Source organism: Cetorhinus maximus, unplaced genomic scaffold (assembly GCF_964194155.1).
Source record: "Cetorhinus maximus unplaced genomic scaffold, sCetMax3.hap1.1 HAP1_SCAFFOLD_330, whole genome shotgun sequence".
In the NCBI taxonomy this organism is placed as follows: domain Eukaryota; kingdom Metazoa; phylum Chordata; class Chondrichthyes; order Lamniformes; family Cetorhinidae; genus Cetorhinus; species Cetorhinus maximus.
The window spans coordinates 169,028-189,155 of record NW_027596279.1 but is presented as its reverse complement, the minus strand read 5'-3'; the positions used below and the strand labels follow the sequence as shown (position 1 = coordinate 189,155).

At 43.8% G+C, this 20,128-nt stretch overlaps 1 protein-coding gene and 1 pseudogene across 1 annotated transcript; one reads left to right on the top strand and one right to left on the bottom strand.

Moving 5' to 3' along the window:
- LOC144673307 (uncharacterized) overlaps positions 1 to 20,128 on the bottom strand; it is a 173,580-nt pseudogene that overhangs the window by 114,762 nt on the left and 38,690 nt on the right.
- Positions 10,304 to 11,612, top strand: LOC144673298 (uncharacterized). The gene has a single exon (XM_078535210.1). It carries the CDS (start codon positions 10,304 to 10,306, stop codon positions 10,973 to 10,975), a length of 672 nt encoding a protein of 223 aa, XP_078391336.1. The 3' UTR covers positions 10,976 to 11,612.

Genomic DNA, 20,128 nt, shown 5'->3' with positions numbered 1-20,128 from the left:
TTCAGCCTCTATGCTAACAGAAACCCTATCCTCAATTCCCCAGGTTCAGACAAAGATTAACTGAGACATTGTCTCTAATGGCGGCCGGATCACCCACGATCCGGTGCGCGTCAGAAACCGCTCTATCTGCTGCTTGTTGTCCGGGTGAACGGCGCATGCTCGGAGTCTCCCGCTCTCGGCTTGAGGTTGGTGCCGGAGTGAAGCCGGAAGAGAGTGGAGAATGTTCATTGGTTCAGATTCGGCTCTGGGGCCGCCCTCGTTGCTTGTAAACCCCACCCCCTGACACTGACCTCTCACCTGACAGCTCCCAATGCCCGGCTGATTGATGACAGCTGCGGGCCAATAGGAAGAGGGGGTGGGGCAGGATAGTCGAGTAGGAGAGGCTGGTCCTCCAACCAATCGGAGTGAATGAGGGGCGGGGCTGAGCCCGGGTCTCCCTCATTGACTGAAACTCTGCATCATTCTGAAAGCTAATTTCTCTCAAACTCCAGAAGAAAGCTGGACCTTTCTTTTTGTGACTTTAAACAGATGAAACCCTGTGGATGTGGAGTAGACATTTCAACATTTGTTACTGAAATGTGCGGACATGATGAAACAATGTACACACAATTCAAGAGCTGACTTCAGGGCATGAATGCAGACATGGAATGACACCATTAGAACAAGAAGGTTCCCTAGTTTCAATAAATGGTTTGGACAGTTTAGGGAGAAGGTTAATGCTGTTAATCATTCAGAACAATAGACGGAAATCAAGGCCTGTGAGAGAGGGGCCCACCGCAGACAGGTCGAGAAAGACCAGAATGGAAAGTTTACCTTTGTAACAGTCATATAGCTTTCAAAATAACTGTTCTGGAATTGTGGCGGGGCAGAAACCTGATTGGAGAGATTCAAACCTGGAGTTCAGAGAAAGATGGACATGGATTTGGGAGATTACAAAATGTTTAAGTATTTTTCAAAGGAAATTGAGGCAGGGAATGGGGCAGCAGCATGCAAAGATGGAGAAGTGAAGAGTTTGTTATTTTAACAACAGTGGTAATGATGGAAGATTTAAAGGAGAGCGGGACAGTACTTGAAAAGAGAGAACTGTTGTGAATGTCAGTAGGCATGGGGAGGTTGTTTGGTCAATAGTTTAGTGGGAATAGGGTCGATGGAGCAGGTTGTGCACAGAGAGAGCGCTGAGAGGGCATGAGGGGAGACAGGAGAGAAACTCGTGAAAAATGTGTGTTCAGGGCTTGGGCAAGTGGGATCTTCAGACACAGTTTGTCCCGTTGGGCAAGTGGAAGGGAGGGAAGCAGCAGAGGCAGCTGATCGGATTGTCTCAATCTTAGAAACAAAGAAGCTCCATGAGATCCTCACATTGCTGCTGGAGGTGAGGATGGAGGAGACAAGCGAGAGGGAGAGCCCTTCAAAAGGAACAAACTTGTGTTAAAGATATTAAAAAGACTCAACACACTGTGTTTAATGCAAAGCTGATTTATTTGAATTTTATCCAGAATCTGTAACTGGGCTGGAGTTTATTAACATCAGCAGAAACACACTCCAATGAATATGCTTCAGACAACAATATCATTAGGAACTAAATCCAACCCAAGCAGTTACTTGTGAACTCGCTGGTGTCTCAGCAGGTGGGATGACCGAATGAATCCCTTCCCATACTCAAAACAGGTGAACGGCCACCCCTGACTTTGAACTCACTGGTGTTTCAGTAGGTTGGATGAATCAGCAAACCCCTTTTTACACACAGTGCTGGTAAATGGCCTCTCCCCAGTGTGAACTCACTGGTGTGTCTGCAGATGGGATGACTGAGTGAATCCCTTCCCACACTCAGAGCAGGTGAACAGCCTCTCTCCAATGTGAGCGCTTCAATGAATTTCCAGCTGGGATGGGTAACTGAATCCCTTCGCACAGTTCCCACATTTCCATGGATTCTCTCCAGTGTGACTGTGGCTGTGGTTCGACAGGTCATTTGTTCGGCTGCAGCCTCGTCCACACACAGAGCATGTATACGGTTTCTCCCCACTGTGAACAAGGCTTTTAACTTCCATGTTCAAAATTCGATGATATGTGGGTTACGATAAATTGGGCGACACCATCAGATCCTGATGTGATGTTGGGTTTGAGATTCCGGACTGCAAGCCCTGTGAAAGTAGTTTAAAACAGGCCAAAGGGAGTGAGAGAGAATCCACAAAAACACAAAGGCAGGTTACGAAATTGAGCTGAATGAATCTGGTCATTTTTGGGACTGGCACGAGGAAAAAGTGACAATGAAAGCTTTCAGACACAATGGATTCATCAATGCCTATTAGGAAAAGGAACCCACCGATTGGACAGGGCCTATACAAAACTCCAAAATCTAGGGGAGGAAAGAGAGGGAGATGGTAGAGCCAGGGCATGAAGGAGAGGGATGTTAAACATCTGCAACTCTACCAGAGCTTTGGCAGAATCTCCCAAACTCGCAACCTCTACCAGCTAGAAGGACCAGGGTAGCAGGTGTCTGTGAACATAATCACCTCCAAGTCACACACCGTCCTGACTTGACTGACATTCAGTACTGGATGAACAGAAATTTCCTCCATTTAAATATTGGGAAGACTGAAGCCATTGTCTTCAGTCCCAGCTACAATCTCCACTCACTAACCATCAATGCCATCCATCTCTCTGACAAATTTGAGACTGAACCAGACTATTCAACAATCAATTTTAGATCGTGAACTCACTCCTCCATCCCCACCCCCTTTCCGATCCCTTATATTTTCCAATAATTTATATAGATTTTTCTTTTCCCACCTATTTCCATTATTTTGAAATGTATTTCCATCCATTGTTTTATCTCTACCTTTTAGCCTATTTCGATCCCTTCCCTTCACCCCACCCCACCCCCCCGAGGGCATATCTGTACCTTGCTTGTCCTGTTTTCTACCGTTAATTAGCACATTCCTTAGATAATATCGCCACCTTCAACATCTCTTTGTCCTTTTGTCTATGACATCTTTTGGCAATCTTCATCTATCACTGGCCCTCTATCCAGCTCTACCTGTCCCACTCCACCCCCCACCCTCCGCCCCATTAAACCAGCTTATATTTCACCTCTTTTCTATTTTTACTTAGTTCTTTTGAAGAGTCATACAGACTCAAAACGTTAACTGTGTTCCTCTCCGCAGATGCTGCCAGACCTGCTGAGTTTTTCCAGGTATTTTTATTTTTGTTTCAGACTATTCACTATCTTGGTGTCATATTTCACCCCAAGCTGAGCCTCTAACTACATATCACCAAGACCGCCTATTTGCACCTCAGTAACTTTGCCAAACTTCACAACTGCCTCAGCTCATCTGCTGCTAAAACTCATCCTTTTCCTTGTTCCCGCTAAACTGGACTATTACTAGCTACCCACATAAAGATGGGGTCATTTAAAACTCCGCTTCCCTTATCCTTACTCGCACTAAGACTCGTTCATCCAACACCCCTGTGTTCACTGAGCTACATCGGCTTCTCGTTAGGCAGCTCCGCAATGTTCAAATTCTCATCCTTGTTCTAAAATCCTTCCGTGGCCTCACCCTCACTATCTCTATAATATCCTCCAATCTACATCCCGCCAAAAAACTGGAGTCATTTAATTCAGGCCTTCTGAGGATCCCTGATTTCAATTGATCCACCATTGGTGACCGAGCCTTCAGCTGCCCAGGCCAAAAACTCTGAAATATTCTCCTTAGACCTCTCTGCCTCCCTCTCATCCTTTAAGACACTCCTTATAACCTACTTCTTTGACCAAGCCTCTGATCATCTGCCCTTATGCCTGCTTATGTGACTTAGTGTTAAATATTGCAACATAATATTCCTGTGAAACACATTGGAAGGTTTTATTCTATCCAGGATTCTACATAAATACAACTTGTCCTTGATGATTTGGATATATATCATCGCTGAGTGGAAACCCTGTAACTCCTTACCAAACAGCATTGTGGGAGCACCTTCACCACAGTAACTGCAGCGGTTCAGGAAGAAGGCCCACCAACACCTGACCAATAAACAACTGGGGATTGACAATATCTGCTGGTCTTGTTAGTGACGCCCAAATACCAAGAATGGAGTTAACAAAAAACCTCGGTTGTTTCTCTCTCCACAGTTGCTGTCAGACCAGGTGAGTTTTTTTTTCCAGCATTTTCTGTTTTGATTTCAGACTTCCAGCATCCCCAATATTTTGCTTTTATCCGAATTGGTCTGCCTGTGTTTCTAAACTCAATCCTGTAAAACAATGATACAAAAGCAAAACTCTACAATGTTGGATCTGAAATGAAAATATAAAAGACTTCAAATATTCAGCTGGTCAGGCAGCATAAACCGATTAAGAAACAGAGTTAGGGTGTCAGGTCACTGATTTGCCTTCAGAATGCACGAAAACGCTCAGCGGCAGCCGATAAGTAATGGCGGCCAAGGTTCCCACAATGCTATGGGCCCAGAAACCGCTCTATCTAAAAGTTGTTTATTTTCTTATCTAAGGTCGGTTGACGCAATCTGCGGGTGGTAACAATGGCGCATTGAGAGGTAAGGAGGTGAAGAACTGCAGCAAATTACAGGAATACTTAAACGGACTTGCAGACTACACGAAGAAATGGAAAATTAAATTCAAAATAGAGAAATGAAGGAGGGTTGGGTTCCTGCTGATGGAGATAGACCGTATTCGATCCCGAGGTGCATTCAGGGTAGGATGACCCGCCATTATTATAGAAGAATTATGCCGCGTTTCTGCGCTTGCGCACCCACACCAATGCCGAAACTAACAAAATAAAGCCCAGCTCTAAAGAAGAGTCATACGGACACGAAACGTTAACTCTGTCTTTCTCTCCACAGATGCTGCTAGACTTGCTGAGTTTTTCCAGCATTTTCTGCTTTTGTTGCCGAGACTAACAACCTTCCCGCATCCAAAATCACCGGAACCTGCAGCCTGGAACTGGGAGTGGGAGAAGCGGGAAGAATGAGGAGAAACAATATAATCTGACACTCACAACAACCTCCAATCCACCTCCATTCCCGGGATAGTGAGACAGAGTTTAGAAACACTCACCAACACGACTCCAGTGAAACATCCACGAGGAAAGGGGGAGCAGTGACTGTGCCTGCTCTGATATAGCCCCAGACCTGTCACTCAAACCCCCAACTCCGCCCAGTTCACAGCACAACCTATCAGCTTGCAGCTTCCTGCACTTTGACCCCGCCCGGCTCAGGTGTGGGACAGTCCAAGGTGATTCGTTTGTGTCACCAGGAGAGTGGGGGAGGGGTGACCTCCCGCCCTGTGCTTTCTCCAAAATGAATTCTTCCTCCTCTCCCCCAGGGCCCTCTAAACACTTCATGCAGGCGGCTGATGGACTTTAGGGGTCCTCACTGACCTGCACAGATACATTATCCTGCACCTCCCACCACCCCCATTCACCATATGAACAAGTTGCTTTTCTTTCTTCTGCTCCCCCTTTGCGTAAACATCTTGATTCATACAAGTTTTGTTTAAGACTTGTTTAATTGCAGGGCTATGGGGCAAAGGCAGGGACGTGGCATTAGGTAAATTGTTCCTTCAGGGGGCTAACGCAGACCAACTGAGCGACCCCCCTTTTGAGCTACAACCATTCTATGGTTCTCTGATGTGTCTATTCCGTTGCTCCATTCCCACCTTTTGCTATTGTCCCTGGCGCCCTGTTTAACCAAGTAATTCCTCCCCTTTCCCCTGCTCACCCTGTGCAGTGTGTGTCAGACTTCCTCTGGACACCTCCCCCCACCACCATCCCGGCCCCTTTAACCATCAGCAGCTTTCTGCTTTTAGTTTAAATTTACAGTATTGCAGGATTTAGCTTCAAACTTGCCTTCGCTGACTGCAGATAATATGATAATGTTTGCCCCTCACACCAGGGTAGTTTATTTTGTATAAAGTCAGACCAAAAATGCAGTGACTGTCCTCAAGCTTCTTCTTTTGATGCTCACAGGACCCAAATATAAAACAGCGAACGTTCTCCCCCTAGACTGAATATAAAAGAGTGAACATTCTCCCCACAGACCCAAATATAAAGTAAAGTAGTGAGACTGGAGCGTCATGAGGCAGAGGCATTTGTTGTCGATGTGACAAATTAATTTGGGACAATCTCTGCCTTTACAAACTCTCACAGTCTACAATCCCGTCATGAAACTGAGAATGCTGGAAATCCTCAGCAGATTTGCATCTGTGGAGAGAGAAACAGAGTTACCGTGACAACTCTGTGACCTTTCATCTGAACTGCAAATGGATAGAAATGTAACAGTTCATTACCAAGTCAAAAAGAGACACTTTACAGACTTGGAGAATCAAAATTGTGTTCAACAATTTTCTATCATATTCTCTGCCCCCATTTTGTTTTTTGTTTCTTTGCATCCTTGTTTTCCTTTCTCATTTCTCTTATTTTCTTTACTTTGCTATCAGACGGTTGTGATGGTGCAATTCGCGCCTCATATCGACACATCTTTTGTGTTTTCACTTGTCCCATTACCACTCCCTTTGACCTTGCTTCATGAAACCAAATTTCTCTCACCCTGCAGCCTTTCAGAGACCGTTCCTTCTGTCCTCCCCACCTCCCCGCTTTCACTGGCTCACAGACCTGAAACGTCAATTCTGTTTCTCTCTCCAGAGGTTCTTCCAGACCTGCTGAGTGTTTCCAGTTTTAACTGTTTTCATTTCATATTTGAAGCATTCAGTATTGTTCATTTCTCCATTCCAAGCACTCTGGCTGAGATTTATTAATAATTAAATTCATTTATTCATACTTTAGTGTTATATGTCTTGAAATCTGATTAATTATTGAGCTATTTATCAGTGTCTTCAAATGTAGTTACAATTTCATCACTTCTCTCTTTTTCCTCACACTTCCTCTCATTAATATTAAATCCATACTAATCTTAAATGGAAGGATCACCCCAGCACCGACAGACCAGTCAGTTTAACCTCGACATGGGAAAACATTTAGAAGCGGCAATTCAGGCCAAAATTAAGTCATTTGTGCAATTGTGGGTTAATTAAAGTGAGCACGGATTTGTTCAGGACAAATCGTGTTGAACAATATTGCTTGAGTTTTATTGATGAGACAACAGAGAATGTGATTGAGGATAACACAATTGAGGTGCACATGAACTTCTAAAAGGCATTTGAGACAGTACCAAGTAACAGGCTTGTCAATAAAGTTAAAGACCATGGGGCAGAGGCAGCATTGGCTGTGTGACAGGAAACAACATGCATGGAGAATGATTGTTTTTTCAGATTGAGGAAAAATAGACACTGGGATCACAATGAGTCAGTGTTAAGACCACTGATTTCTTGATATATGTTAATGACCTAGACTTGTGTGTTCAGGGCAAAATTTCAAAATTTGAAAACGAAACCAAATTTTCAAGTTGTGTTTACAGTAGGGAGGATAATGAGAAACTTCAAGAGGACATAGAGAAGATGGTGGAATAGGCAGACAGGTGCCAATAAAATTTAATTCAGAGAGGTGTGACGTGATTCATTTTGGGAGGAAGAACGAGGAGAGACAATAGAAAATAAAGGATACAAGTGTAAAATGGTGCAGGAGCAGTTCAACCTGGGGCTTTATGTGCACAAATCATTGATGGTAACAGGGGAGGCTGAGAAAGCAGTGAATAAAGCACGTGGAATCCTGGGCTTCATGAATAGAGGAATTAAGTACAAAAACAACCAAGTTAGAAGAAACTTGAATAAAACACTGGCTTGGCCCCAGGTATAGTATTGTGTCCAATTCTGAGCACCTCACCACAGGAAGAATGTGAGGCATTAGAGAGTGTGCAGAAAATATTCACGAGAGATGAGGAACTTCAGTTAGGTTAGGTGAAGTTGGGTTTGTTTTCCTTGGAAGGGGAACCGTTCTCTTGCATATTTTCTGGACCTTCTGTCTTCACTTCCTTCTGAAATTGTAGCCATTCAGTGGCGGGGGTGTTAAAAACTTTCTTTCATGGCATTTGGGCAAGGCCAGCATTTGTTGCCCATCCCCAACTGCCCTTGAAGCAAGTGGCTTGGCACACCATTCAGAGGGCCATTCAGAGTCAAACACATTTCGGTGGATTTGGAGTCACATGTAGGCCAGACCATGTAAGGATGGCAGATTTCATTCCCTAAAAGGCATTAGTGAACCAGATGGGTTTTTTAAAATGATAATCGACCATGGTTTCATTGTCACCGTTACTGAGCCGAGCTTTCAATTCCAGATTTTTTAATTGAATTTAACTTGAACCAGCTGCAGTGGCGGGACTTGAACCCAAGTCCCTCGAGTTTTAGCTGGCCTTCCAGAATACTGGTTTAGTGAAATCGATGCCACCGTCTCCCCCAATATATATATATTTTTAATTATTTTGTAAATAGTTTAATATTTGTCAGTATTTTGTTTCATGTGGCTTCTAATATGAGTTTCAGACAGTTCTGTGCCAAGTGGACGAGGTGTTTAAAGGTCATTAATTTCCCTCTTTGCATGTTAATGTTCATTAAAGACACAGAGAATAATGTCCTCCTCATTCAGTATTAATGGCACTTAAATCTTTTGGGTGGACAGGTGGTCTATACATTCAGGTTATTGTATAATTTGATTGCTAATTTTATTGAGTGCCCAAAATTTTAATTTGCTTACCCAATCTCCACATTGTTGCATAAAATGACCATTTCTCATTGGGCAGGTAATGGCGATGTGTTTTCCCAGCATAACCCGCGGTGGTGAATGTCCCCTATCCACACCACAAGCGAGCGGTGCGCAGGCTCAGTGCCGGACAGTGTTTGGAGCGCGCGCATTGTCAGTGACGGCGATGGGGCGAGAAGCGCCTCAGTCTCATCTGCAGCCGGTGAGGATTTGGATATGCGACGGGAGCAATAGAGCCGGCGGCTGGTTGGGGAAAGTTTCTAAACACCCGGTGAAGGCCTCAAACCCCGAACAGAGACCTGCAGGTCCTGAGCTTGCAGCTCCGGGGCTTTTAACCGAGACGAGACCCAGATTAACGGCCGCCATCTTGTTTCGGCGGGGATTAGAGCGCATGCGCATATATCTTGATGACGCCACAGTGGGCGGGGCTTCGGCGTGCCTGTTCCCAACCGGGTCCAAGTGCCCGGATAATACACTACTTGGGCAACAGGTTTTTCAACAGCTTTACCCACTTTCAGGCTGCAGGTGATGTTTGAAGCGTAGAGGAGTCCACGGGCCTTGTTTCTATTCGGGCGGAGAGGTTGCAGCCCCTGTATAGTTACCTGAAGGGGATGATCCTCAACCTTTGGTGTCACTGCTGTCCCATTCTCTGAATCTTTGTCTGACCAGTGTGGAGGGGGAGTGGGTAAGTCAGAGAATCTTCTCCTGACACTGTTCATGGGCCCGGTTAAAACAGAAATTTGCAGATCCAGGATGGGTGACACACCTGGGGGTGGTCACACTGGCTGCCAACCTCTCTTCCATGGTCTTGTCCGTGCCCGGGTGTCCCTGGAAAGGGAACACGCGGTGTCCACTGGTACACTTGATACCTCCCACATCCAGTAGGCACCTCAGGGTACAGAGTGTCTCATAGACACTTGAAACAACATTCTGGTTTAGTTAGGGAGGTTCCCTTTGCTTTTGTTGGGACTTTGTTGCTGATTTGAGCTTCTTTTAGTTTGATTGGACCACATGTTTGGGGAAAGAATGTCCCAAAGAAACTTGAATTGTCTGTTTTGAATTTCTATCCTGTACTTACAGTGATGGTTTTTGTAAACTCCTTTTACAGGGGAGAAGAGGGAGATGATTTGCATCCAAACCAAACCAAACATCACATCAAGATCTGACCGCGTCACTCGATTCATCAAGACCTGAATATCATCAGACATTGACTGTGAAAGTAGATATATTTGTCTGTTCTGTCTGTGGGTAAAGATTTGAAACATCAGTGTGACTGGAAAAACACTGAGACACACACACACACACCGGAGTGAGAGTGTTCCAGTGAACTGAATGTAGAACGTGTTTTAACCTGTTACACCACCTGAAACAAAGATTTCACCATGCACAGCAGGAAGAAACTGTGCAAGTGTACTGTGTGTGGACAAGAACTCAACTGATTATCCAACCTGGAGAGGCACAGGAACATCGACACCATGGAGAAACCGTGGAACTGTGGGGACTGTGGGAAGGAATTCAGATCCCCTTCTGAGCTGGAAACTCATCGACGCATTCACACTGGGGAGAGACCGTTTACCTGTTGCGATTGTGGGAAGGGATTCACTCGACTAACTAACCTCACTTCACACCAACTTGTTCACTCAGACATGAGACCTTTTGAATGTAGCGACTGTGAGAAGAGCTTTAAAAGCAAAAAGAATCTGCTAATACACCAGCGAGTTCACACTGGGGAGAGGCCGTTCACCTGCTTTGACTGCGGGAAGGGATTCGCTCAGTTATCCAACCTGCTGCGACACCAGAGAGTTCACACTGGAGAGAGGCCGTTCACCTGCTCCAAGTGTGGGAAGGGATTCACTCAGTTAAGTACCCTCACTTCACATCAACTTGTTCACTCTGGCATGAGACCTTCTAAATGTTCTGACTGTGAAAATTGCTTTAAAAGCAGAAAGATTCTGTTGATACATCAGAGAATTCACACTGGGGAGAAACCATTCACCTGCTCCAAGTGTGGGAAGGGATTCACTCAACTAACCCAGCTCACTTCACATCAGCGTGTTCACTCTGAAAAGAGACCTTTTAGATGTTCTGACTGTGTGAAAAGCTATAAAAGCAAAGTGGATCTGCTGACACACCAGCGAGTTCACACTGGAGAAAGGCCATTCACGTGTTCCATGTGTGGGAAGGGATTCATTCACCCATCCCTCCGGCTGAAACACCAGCGAGTTCACACTGGAGAGAGGCCGTTCACCTGCTCCGTGTGTGGGAAGGGATTCAGTCATTCATCCACCCTGCAGACACACCAGTGTATTCACAAGTGACTGCAGGGGTTGGATTCTGCTGTTAATCACATCCAGGACTGAACCATGTTCATTCTGACAGTTGGGGTTTGTTTTTGCTGATGTTAATAATCCCGGTAACTGGGCTGGAGTTTAATATTCTGGATAAAGGTTAAATAAATCAGCTTAGTGTCAAATACACAGTGCTCGAGTCCATGATTTCTCTAAGAAAAGAGGAGACTGATTGATGTTCTGTTAATGACTTTTCTGGCTTTGGTCCTTCTCTCCTTTGTGAATGGAAGATGTACATTTATATCGCACCTTTCACAGCTTCAGGATGTTCCAAAGTGCTTTACAGGCAGTGAAGTCTTTTTGAAGTGTAGTCCCTGTGTAATGTGGGAAATGCATGTCGGACCAGCCGTGAGCTTGGTCCAAACCATGGAGTCCCTCATCTTGCAGGAAATCCACCCCAGCCACAAGGACGAGGTTTTGATGGCACCGCCCTGGGTGTCTCAATGGGATCCACGAGGTCGCTGGACATAACACGTCACCCAACAGTGATTAATCCCAAACAGCAGACCCCCAACAAGGGACTGGTGAGGAGTTTACCCTCTCACAGACCACAATGGGACTAGCGAAGAGTTCGTGTCTCATGGTTTTGATCCCTGGAAAAGCAAAAATGAGCCGTGCGAGGCCACGAAGACCCCGACACCAACAACGAACTGGTCGTGTGTGGGTCAAGACTCCAGATACAGGGTGACAGAGAAACACAAACAACAAACTGGTCCTGTGTGGGTCAAGTCTCCGGGTACAGGGTGACAGAGAAACACAAACAACAAACTGGTCCTGTGTGGGTCAAGACTCCGGGTACAGGGTGACAGAGAAACACAAACAACAAACTGGTCCTGTGTGAGTCAAGACTCCGGGTACAGGGTGACGGAGAAACACAAACAACAAACTGGTCCTGTGTGGGTCAAGACTCTGGCTACAGGGTGACAGAGAAACACTAACAACAAACTGGTCCTGTGTGGGTGAAGATTCCGGGTACAGGGTGACAGAGAAACACAAACAACAAACTGGTCCTGTGTGGGTCAAGACTCCGGGTTCAGGGTGACAGAGAAACACAAACAACAAACTGGTCCTGTGTGGGTCAAGACTCCGGCTACAGGGTGACAGAGAAACACAAACAACAAACTGGTCCTGTGTGGGTCCAGACTCCGGATACAGGGTGGCAGAGAAACACAAACAACAAACTGGTCCTGTGTGGGTCAAGACTCCGGGTTCAGGGTGACAGAGAAAATCAAACAACAAACTGGTCCTGTGTGGGTCAAGACTCCGGGTACAGGGTGACAGAGAAACATTAACAACAAACTAGTCCTGTGTGGGTCAAGACTCCGGGTACAGGGTGACAGAGAAACACTAACAACAAACTTGTCCTGTGTGGGTCAAGACTCCGGGTACAGGGTGACAGAGAAACACAAACAACAAACTGGTCCTGTGTGGGTCAAGACTCCGGGTACAGGGTGACAGAGAAACACAAACAACAAACTGGGCCTGTGTGGGTCAAGACTCCGGGTTCAGGGTGACAGAGAAACACAAATAACAAACTGGTCCTGTGTGGGTCAAGACTCCGGGTTCTGGGTGACAGAGAAATGCAAATGCCAATACGGATCATCCAGCTCACCAACCACAACACCCGGGTGGAGACCTACCCAACAAATCACACAAGACGACTTTTCTGATTACTCAATTTCAGATAGGCCAAGTTCACTGCACAGATCAGATTGGATTCCTCCAGAGAATGAAATGAACACTGAAATATCTAACTTCATCAAAGCAACTCAGGAATCGAGAGAATCCCTGATGTAAAGGATAAACAAAACCTCATTGAGGAGAGAAAGACAAGCGATCAAAGAATTAAAAGTCAATACAGATACTGCCATAAAACCAGCAGACAAAGGCAGTAACATAGATATGGACAGACAACAAAACCTTACTGAAGCAAACAGACAACTCAACAAGACAGATTACTGCACCAAGTGAACTAAGTCCATGTATCAATAGAGACAAAAAGAAGTTAAGAACAGACTAACAGAACTTAAAGATTCCAACTACATGAATCGAAAACAGATGGAATACCTAAAGAGACAGCAGCCGCAACCAAGGACATTTTATAAAATACATAAATACCTGGACACCTGACGGTATCATGAGAAATCCTCCAAATTTCAATCATTACAGGCTGTGGCAGTGAATCATACAGAATGGCAGAACACACTGATTCATTTTTGAACCCCACCCCCCGGCTCAATATTAGCCCAATTACATTAAGGATACTTACCGCTCAGAAAAATCCCTCACCGCACCCTTCCGACAGCACACTCTTCACAATGGAAATTGAGAGTTTGGAAAGCAACATAGAAACAGAGGGATTCCAGTCATCCAAAACATCTTGAATAAATTTCCACAATCTCATGGACCAGGCAAAGCCATAATCTGATTATTATATCTGGGACTAACAAAAAACAACTTTGAATTCAGATGGAGAATACAATCTTCAAATTAAAGATATAGCCACTCGCAAAAAATTTGCACACCCCTGCCCCTCCCCCCATGTTAATATATAAATGTGTGGGGGAATGGGAAGAGAGTGTTTTCAAAAAATGTTCCAAGCTACCATTATGTTATTACAGATTTCTAGATGATACATGAGGAGTTTGGTCCCACACGGAGACAGAACTGGAGGAATCTGTACAAACAATCACTATCTATCAAAATCAAAGTCACAACAATGTTAAGAAACATGAACTTACCTGTCTCTCTGTGATGTTTTCTGGCTGGAGACTGAGGACTAGGCGTCCCAGCATTCCCTGGGAGTTCCAGCACATGTCCAGAGTGGGACAGGCAGCGCAGGCTCAGGAGAAGAGATTGAACCATTGGGAGGTGTGCAGTTGTTGAGGCAATCTGAGTCAGAGCAGATTTGAGGGATGCGAGAGGCTAGATTCTTGAAAGTGGAGACCCTTGTGAGGGAGATGGAGTTTTCACGAGATTGTGTGACTCCCAGTGAACACTGACATCTGGGTGGGTTGCTGAGAAATCTGTGGGAACTGTCTTGGTTGTCTGCTATTTAGTGTGCAGTGCACTATGTTTGACCACAGTTGCCTGTTACTTCATATTTTTCTCATGTTAATTCTGAATGTTAAAGTATAAGATAGATATTGCCAATTGTTTTACTTTTCTGACTTTGTATAATAAAGTTTAACTTGTTTGTTTAAAACTGTGGAAGTTTGTAATTTTATTCTCTTAGTACTTGAGATTTCAAATATTGTCTCCTTTAAACAAAAAGTTACTGGTCCCTAACCAGATTGAAACAATAAATACAGAAATAAAATGAATTTCTTAGACACCACAGAGTTCAAACTAACACAAGAAGATAACACAAAACACATTAGCAACTAAGGTTTTCTTCAAACCAACAGACACGCGCACCCTATTACATACCAAAAGACGCCATGCTAAACACACTTTCCATGGATTAGTGAATTCACAACTGCTGCGATTCCATGGCATTTGTACAGAACAGGTAGATTTAACAGTGTAGTCAATACCTTATTCACTGCGTTGTGGCAGAGGGCATACACAAAAAGGTTCCTTAAACATATCAAATCCAATTTTTGGAAAGAATTAGACAACCTTCCAAGATTAAATAGATTAGGCCCCAAAAATACCACTTATTATGGGATATTGCAATAAGATCCTACATATAAAGAAAGTAATTAAAACTAATTTTGAAAACTTAAATGAAGGAATCGACTCACTAAACCAAAAAATAACAGCCTTTAGAAGGAATAAAAACCGAAAGGATCTTTTTGTTAGCAGCAAGGTGAGCACACAAACCACACCAAATTGTGGGAATAGTAACTGTATAACATTCAAGCACTTCAAAGTCCTGAAAACAAGACAAAAATTCAACACAGGGAAAACATCCCTTTAAACCACGGAATCAAAAATGTGAACAACAATGTTGTTTATGTAATCCAATGTAAACATTGCAAAATCTGATACATGGGAGAGACAAGGAACAGATTAAGAACTAGACTCACAGAACACCCTCGTGACATTAGAAGGAAGAAAGAACAGGAAGCCATCAACAAACATTTTATTGAATATGGACCAGACCCTTTGGAAATGACAAGACTGGAAACAAATCTAAATTGGTTTACATTGCAAAGGAAGAGTAAAGAGGGACAGAGTAACAATGTCACCAAAAGGCTTAAAGAAAAAAAAGTGTTAATACAAGAAAACTGTTAATATTTTCATTAACTTGAATGATTCCCATTCTGGGAGGTTTTGTGAGATGGGAAAGAGCTATTCACACCTCCAGGGAAACCACTGTCAATGAGTTTACCCTTGTGGAAATGCGCGTTGGATTTCAAATGTTGTCACATGTCTGGGTAGGTCCTTTTCCAATTTACTTGAAGCCTCCTAGAAGCTTGGCAAATATTGCAGTTGTAAAAGGTCAGGTGACCTTTAGCAGCTATTTTTAAGGTTCCTTGCGCCCATTTAAAAGAAATGTTAGTTTCTTTTACAAAATCTACCACATCACAACACTACATTCGTGACAAGATTCCCCCTCTTCCATTCCTTTAAGTGGGTGACTTAGGCTCTGGCTCAATCCCGCACTTCGCTCTAATTCTACCAAATAACACAGCTCACAACAAAACATCTTTCATGATTTTATTAGTCATTTTGAATGTTCCAGATGTGAACGTGGTCATGTGGCCGAGCAGTGTATGGTACTGGAGTTAGGATCTTGTCTCTTTGGAGGTGTGGGTTTGAATCCCACCACTGCTAAAGTTTTGGGTGGTTTGCTTTGCTAGGTTGTTCCAGAAAGTTCTTCATGTGGGCAAGGGGCAGCTGAGCTGTGCAGTGTTTCATTCTGGTTGGGAGAATGAGGAGAGACAGAGACAGTAAATTACAGGTGACCAGGAAAGGGTGGGGGAAGGGCACAGACTGGATTGACCGAATACCGTTTTTCTCTGTAACACTCCGTATCCATTCTATCATCCTTCCCAAATAGTTGTGGTCGAGTGGTTAAGGCGATGGGTTTGAAATCCAGTGGGTTCTCCTCACGCAGGTTGGAAACCTGTCAACTCCTCTTCTCATCATTCCTGATTATAACCAATCGCAGAATTAATTATCAGTTAAACGGAATAAAAACCATCCAAATTCCCAGTGTTTCTTATTTCCAGTCATCCCAAACGTTCATTAAATTTGCAGTCTGAAATGGAACAATAATTGGCCAGGTTGGTGACATCCTTGTTTTCTGGCTGTTTGTCTCTCCTTAGGACTCTGTCACTGTATATGTCTGTTGTGTGTTCCTCTGTGTGGGTCAACGCAGTTCAGTTCCCTGACGGGGTGAATATATTTTTACCATCACAAATTTAATTCACATCAGTTGTGTAGCTTCATAATAAAATGTTCCAGAGAAAAAAATATCAGGGTGAAATATACAAGAGGAGTTTGTCTCTTTCTATGTATGGACTACTACAACAACAACTTATATTTATATAGCAGTTCAACATAAACATCGCACAGGAGAATTATGTAACAAAATATGACACTGACCCACATAAGGAGAGATTAGGTCAGATGACCAAAAACTTGGTCAAAGAGGTAGGTTTTAAGAAGGGTCTTGAAGGAGGAAAGTGAGATCGAGGCGGAGAGGTTTAGGGAGGGAATTCGAGAGCTTGGGACCTTTGTAACTGAAACCACGGTCACCAATGGTGGAGCCATTCTGATTGGGAATGTACAAGGGGCCAGAATTAGAGGAGCAGAGATATCATGGGGTTTGAGAAGGTCACAGAGATAGGGAGGGTGAGGGCATGTAGGGATTTGAACACAAGGATGAGAATTTTAAAATAAAGACATTTCTTGACTCGGAGCCAAAATGGGTCAGCAAGTACGTGGGAGATAGAGGATTGGTACTTGCCATGAGTTAAGACACGGGCAGCAGTTTTGGATGAACTCAGTTTATGGAGGGTAGAAAATTAGGTCAAAAACTAACAAGCAGGACTTCAAATGTAGTCATCTCTGGATTATTCCCAGTGCCACGTGCAAGTAAGTACAGAAATAGGAGGATAAGACAGATGAATGTGTGGCTGGAAAGATGATGCAGGAGGGAGGGCTTTAGATTCCTGGGACACTGGGACTGGCTCTGGTGAAAATGGCACTTGTACAAGCCAGACGGGTTGCACGTGGACAGAGCCGGGACTGAGTTTGTTGCAGGGTGTTTTGCTAGTGCCATTGGGGCGGGGGCTTTAAACTAACTAGGCAGGGGTGTGGGAACCAGGGGAGAGCATTAGAGAGGAATACCAGGGTGCACAAAATACGGGGAGAGACCGATAGCACGAGAAAATAGAATCAACAGTTAATAGTTGGAGTCGGACTGAGGGAGAAAGTCATAATGACTAAATCAGGGTTAGTGTGCATGTATGTGAATGCATGGAATATAGTAAATAAGATTGGGGAGTTACAAGCGCAGATTGCCATGTGGAAATATGATGTTGTGGCGATAACAGAAACCTGCCTCAAGGAAGGGCAGGACAGGGTGTTAAATATTCCCGGGTAAAAGATGTTCAGAAAAGATAGAAAAGGAAGAAAAGGTGGAAGGCTGGCAGTATTGGTTAAGGAGAGCGTTGCAATGCTGGAGAAAGAGGATGTCCCAGAGGGTTCAAGGACAGAATCAATTTGGCTAGAGCTAAGGAACAAATAAGGTGCAATTACACTCTTTGGTGTCGATAGACCACTGGGAAGCATGCAGAGGAACAAATCATCAGGGAAATTAGAGATGCAAACATCACAGAGTAATTATAATGGGGGACTTTAATTACCTGAATGTAGACTGGGACAATGGTCGTGTCAAGGGTGGAGAGGACCAAGATTTCCTAGAGTGTGTTCAGGAGAATTTTCTACAGCAGTGTGTGTCCAGTGCAACAAGAAAGGATGCACTGTTGGGCCTGATTCTTGGAAATGAGGTGGGCCTGATTCTTGGAAATGAGGTGGGCCAAGTGGATCAAGTGTCATTGGGGGAACATTTAGGAGACAGTGATCATTGTATAGTAAGATTTAGGATGATGTTAGAAAAGGACAATGTGCAATTCAGAGTAGGAATTATTAACTGGGGGAGAGCAGACTTCAATGGGGCAAGAACGGTGCTGGGTTGGATAGACTAGAACCAAAGGTTGGTGGGAAAAACTGCAGCTGAACAATGGGCTACCTTCAAAGAAGAAATGGTTCATGCACAGTCAAGGTATAATTCCTCCAAAGGGAAAGGTAGGGAAAACAAATCTAGAGCTGACTGGATGAAAAAGGAGATAGAAATCAAGATTAAGTAGAAAAAGTGTGCTTATGACAGGTGTCATGTAAAAAATACAAAAGAGAACAAAGCTGAATACAGAAGGTTCAGAGGGGAGCTGAGAAAGCAAATAAGAGAAACAAAGAGGGATTATGAGAGAAGACTGGTAGCCAAGACAAAGAGGAATCCCAAAGTCTCCTACTGAGACAAAAATAGTAAGAGGATGGTCAAAGGAAAATAGGACTGATCAGGGACTAAAAAGGGGATTTGCACAGGGAGGCAATAGGCATGGCTGAGGAGTTAAATGAATACTTTGCATCTGTCTTTACGAAGGAAGCAGATGCTACCAAGGCCACGGTGATAGAGGAGGAAACTTTGTCACTAAAATGATTCAAAATTGATAAGGAGGAAGTGTTGGATAAACTGTCAGTACTTAAGGTTGTCAAGGCACTGGGACCGGATGAGATGCAACCAAAGATATTGAAGGAAGTAAGAGTGGAAATTACAAGGGTATTGGTCATAATCTTTCAGTCTTCCCTAGGCTCAGAGGAGGTTCCAGCGGACTGGAGAATAGCAAACATTATGCATTTATTCAAAAAAGGTTGTAAGGATAAGCCCAGCAATTACAGACCAATCAGTTTAACTTCAGTGGTTGGGAAGCTTCTAGAGATAATTATATGGGATAGAATTAGCAGTCACATAGAAAAATGTGGGTTGATGAGGCAGAGCCAGCATGGATTTCAAAAGGGGAAATCATGTTTGACTAACTTGCTGGAGTTTTTTGAAGAGGTAACAGAGAGGGCTGATGAGGTTAATGCTGTTGATGTGGTGCGTATGGACTGTCAAAAGGCATTTGATACAGTGCCACACAACAGACTTGTAAGAAAACTAATTGCTCATGGAATAAAAGGGACAGTGGCAACGTGGATACAAAATTGGATGAGTAATAGGAAACAGAGGGTAATGGCCAATGGATATTTTTAGGGCTTGAGGAAGGTTTGTAGCATCTGTGGCTTCTGTGCCGTAATAATTCTGTGATTCTGTGATTGACACATCACCTGTCCTGCCATCCTTAATGTGTTTTAAATAATTACTCAATTATATTAATCACCTATTTATAATGCTTTCTAATATATTTATTAACTTTACCTCCAATTTGAATACTATTTTAAACCTTAAGAATAGAATAGGCCTTAACCACACACCAGTTACTCACCAAACTTTCCCTGTGGTAGAGCAAGAACCAATTCCAACAGTGTGAGAAACATAAAAAAAGGAAATGAACATCTCCTCCCTTCACTTCACCAAACTCCCTCTCTCACCAAACTCCAAGTATGCATTCGTTTGCCTTAGCTGCTCTGAAGAGGCCTGTATTTATAGCCAACTAAACAGGGGCTAGAATAACCAGATTCAACCAATTAGCGAATTAACTACTCAGCTCTCACAACAGAGAGTGAATTTACCCTGTCTAAACTGCAAGAAAACAAGAACTTAGCCTGCTTACACAGCACTTTCATGTTTCTGCTAAGGGAGTAAAGGTTATTGGGGGTAGGCTCCTTGTGGAGTTGAAGCCACAATCAGATCAGCCACGATCTTATTGACTGGCTTAGCAGGCTCAAGGGGTCGAATGGCCTACTCCTGCTCTTAATTAATATGTTTAATACAGTACGTTTGATACAGAGCTGAGTTATTTGACTTATAATCACAATATGAACCCCGATAACTGGGCTTGAGTTTATTATCTGCAGAAACAGACCCCAGTGAACATGATTCAGTCCTGGATGTGATTAACAGTAAAATCCAATCACTGTAGTTACTTGTGAACTCGCTGGTGTGTC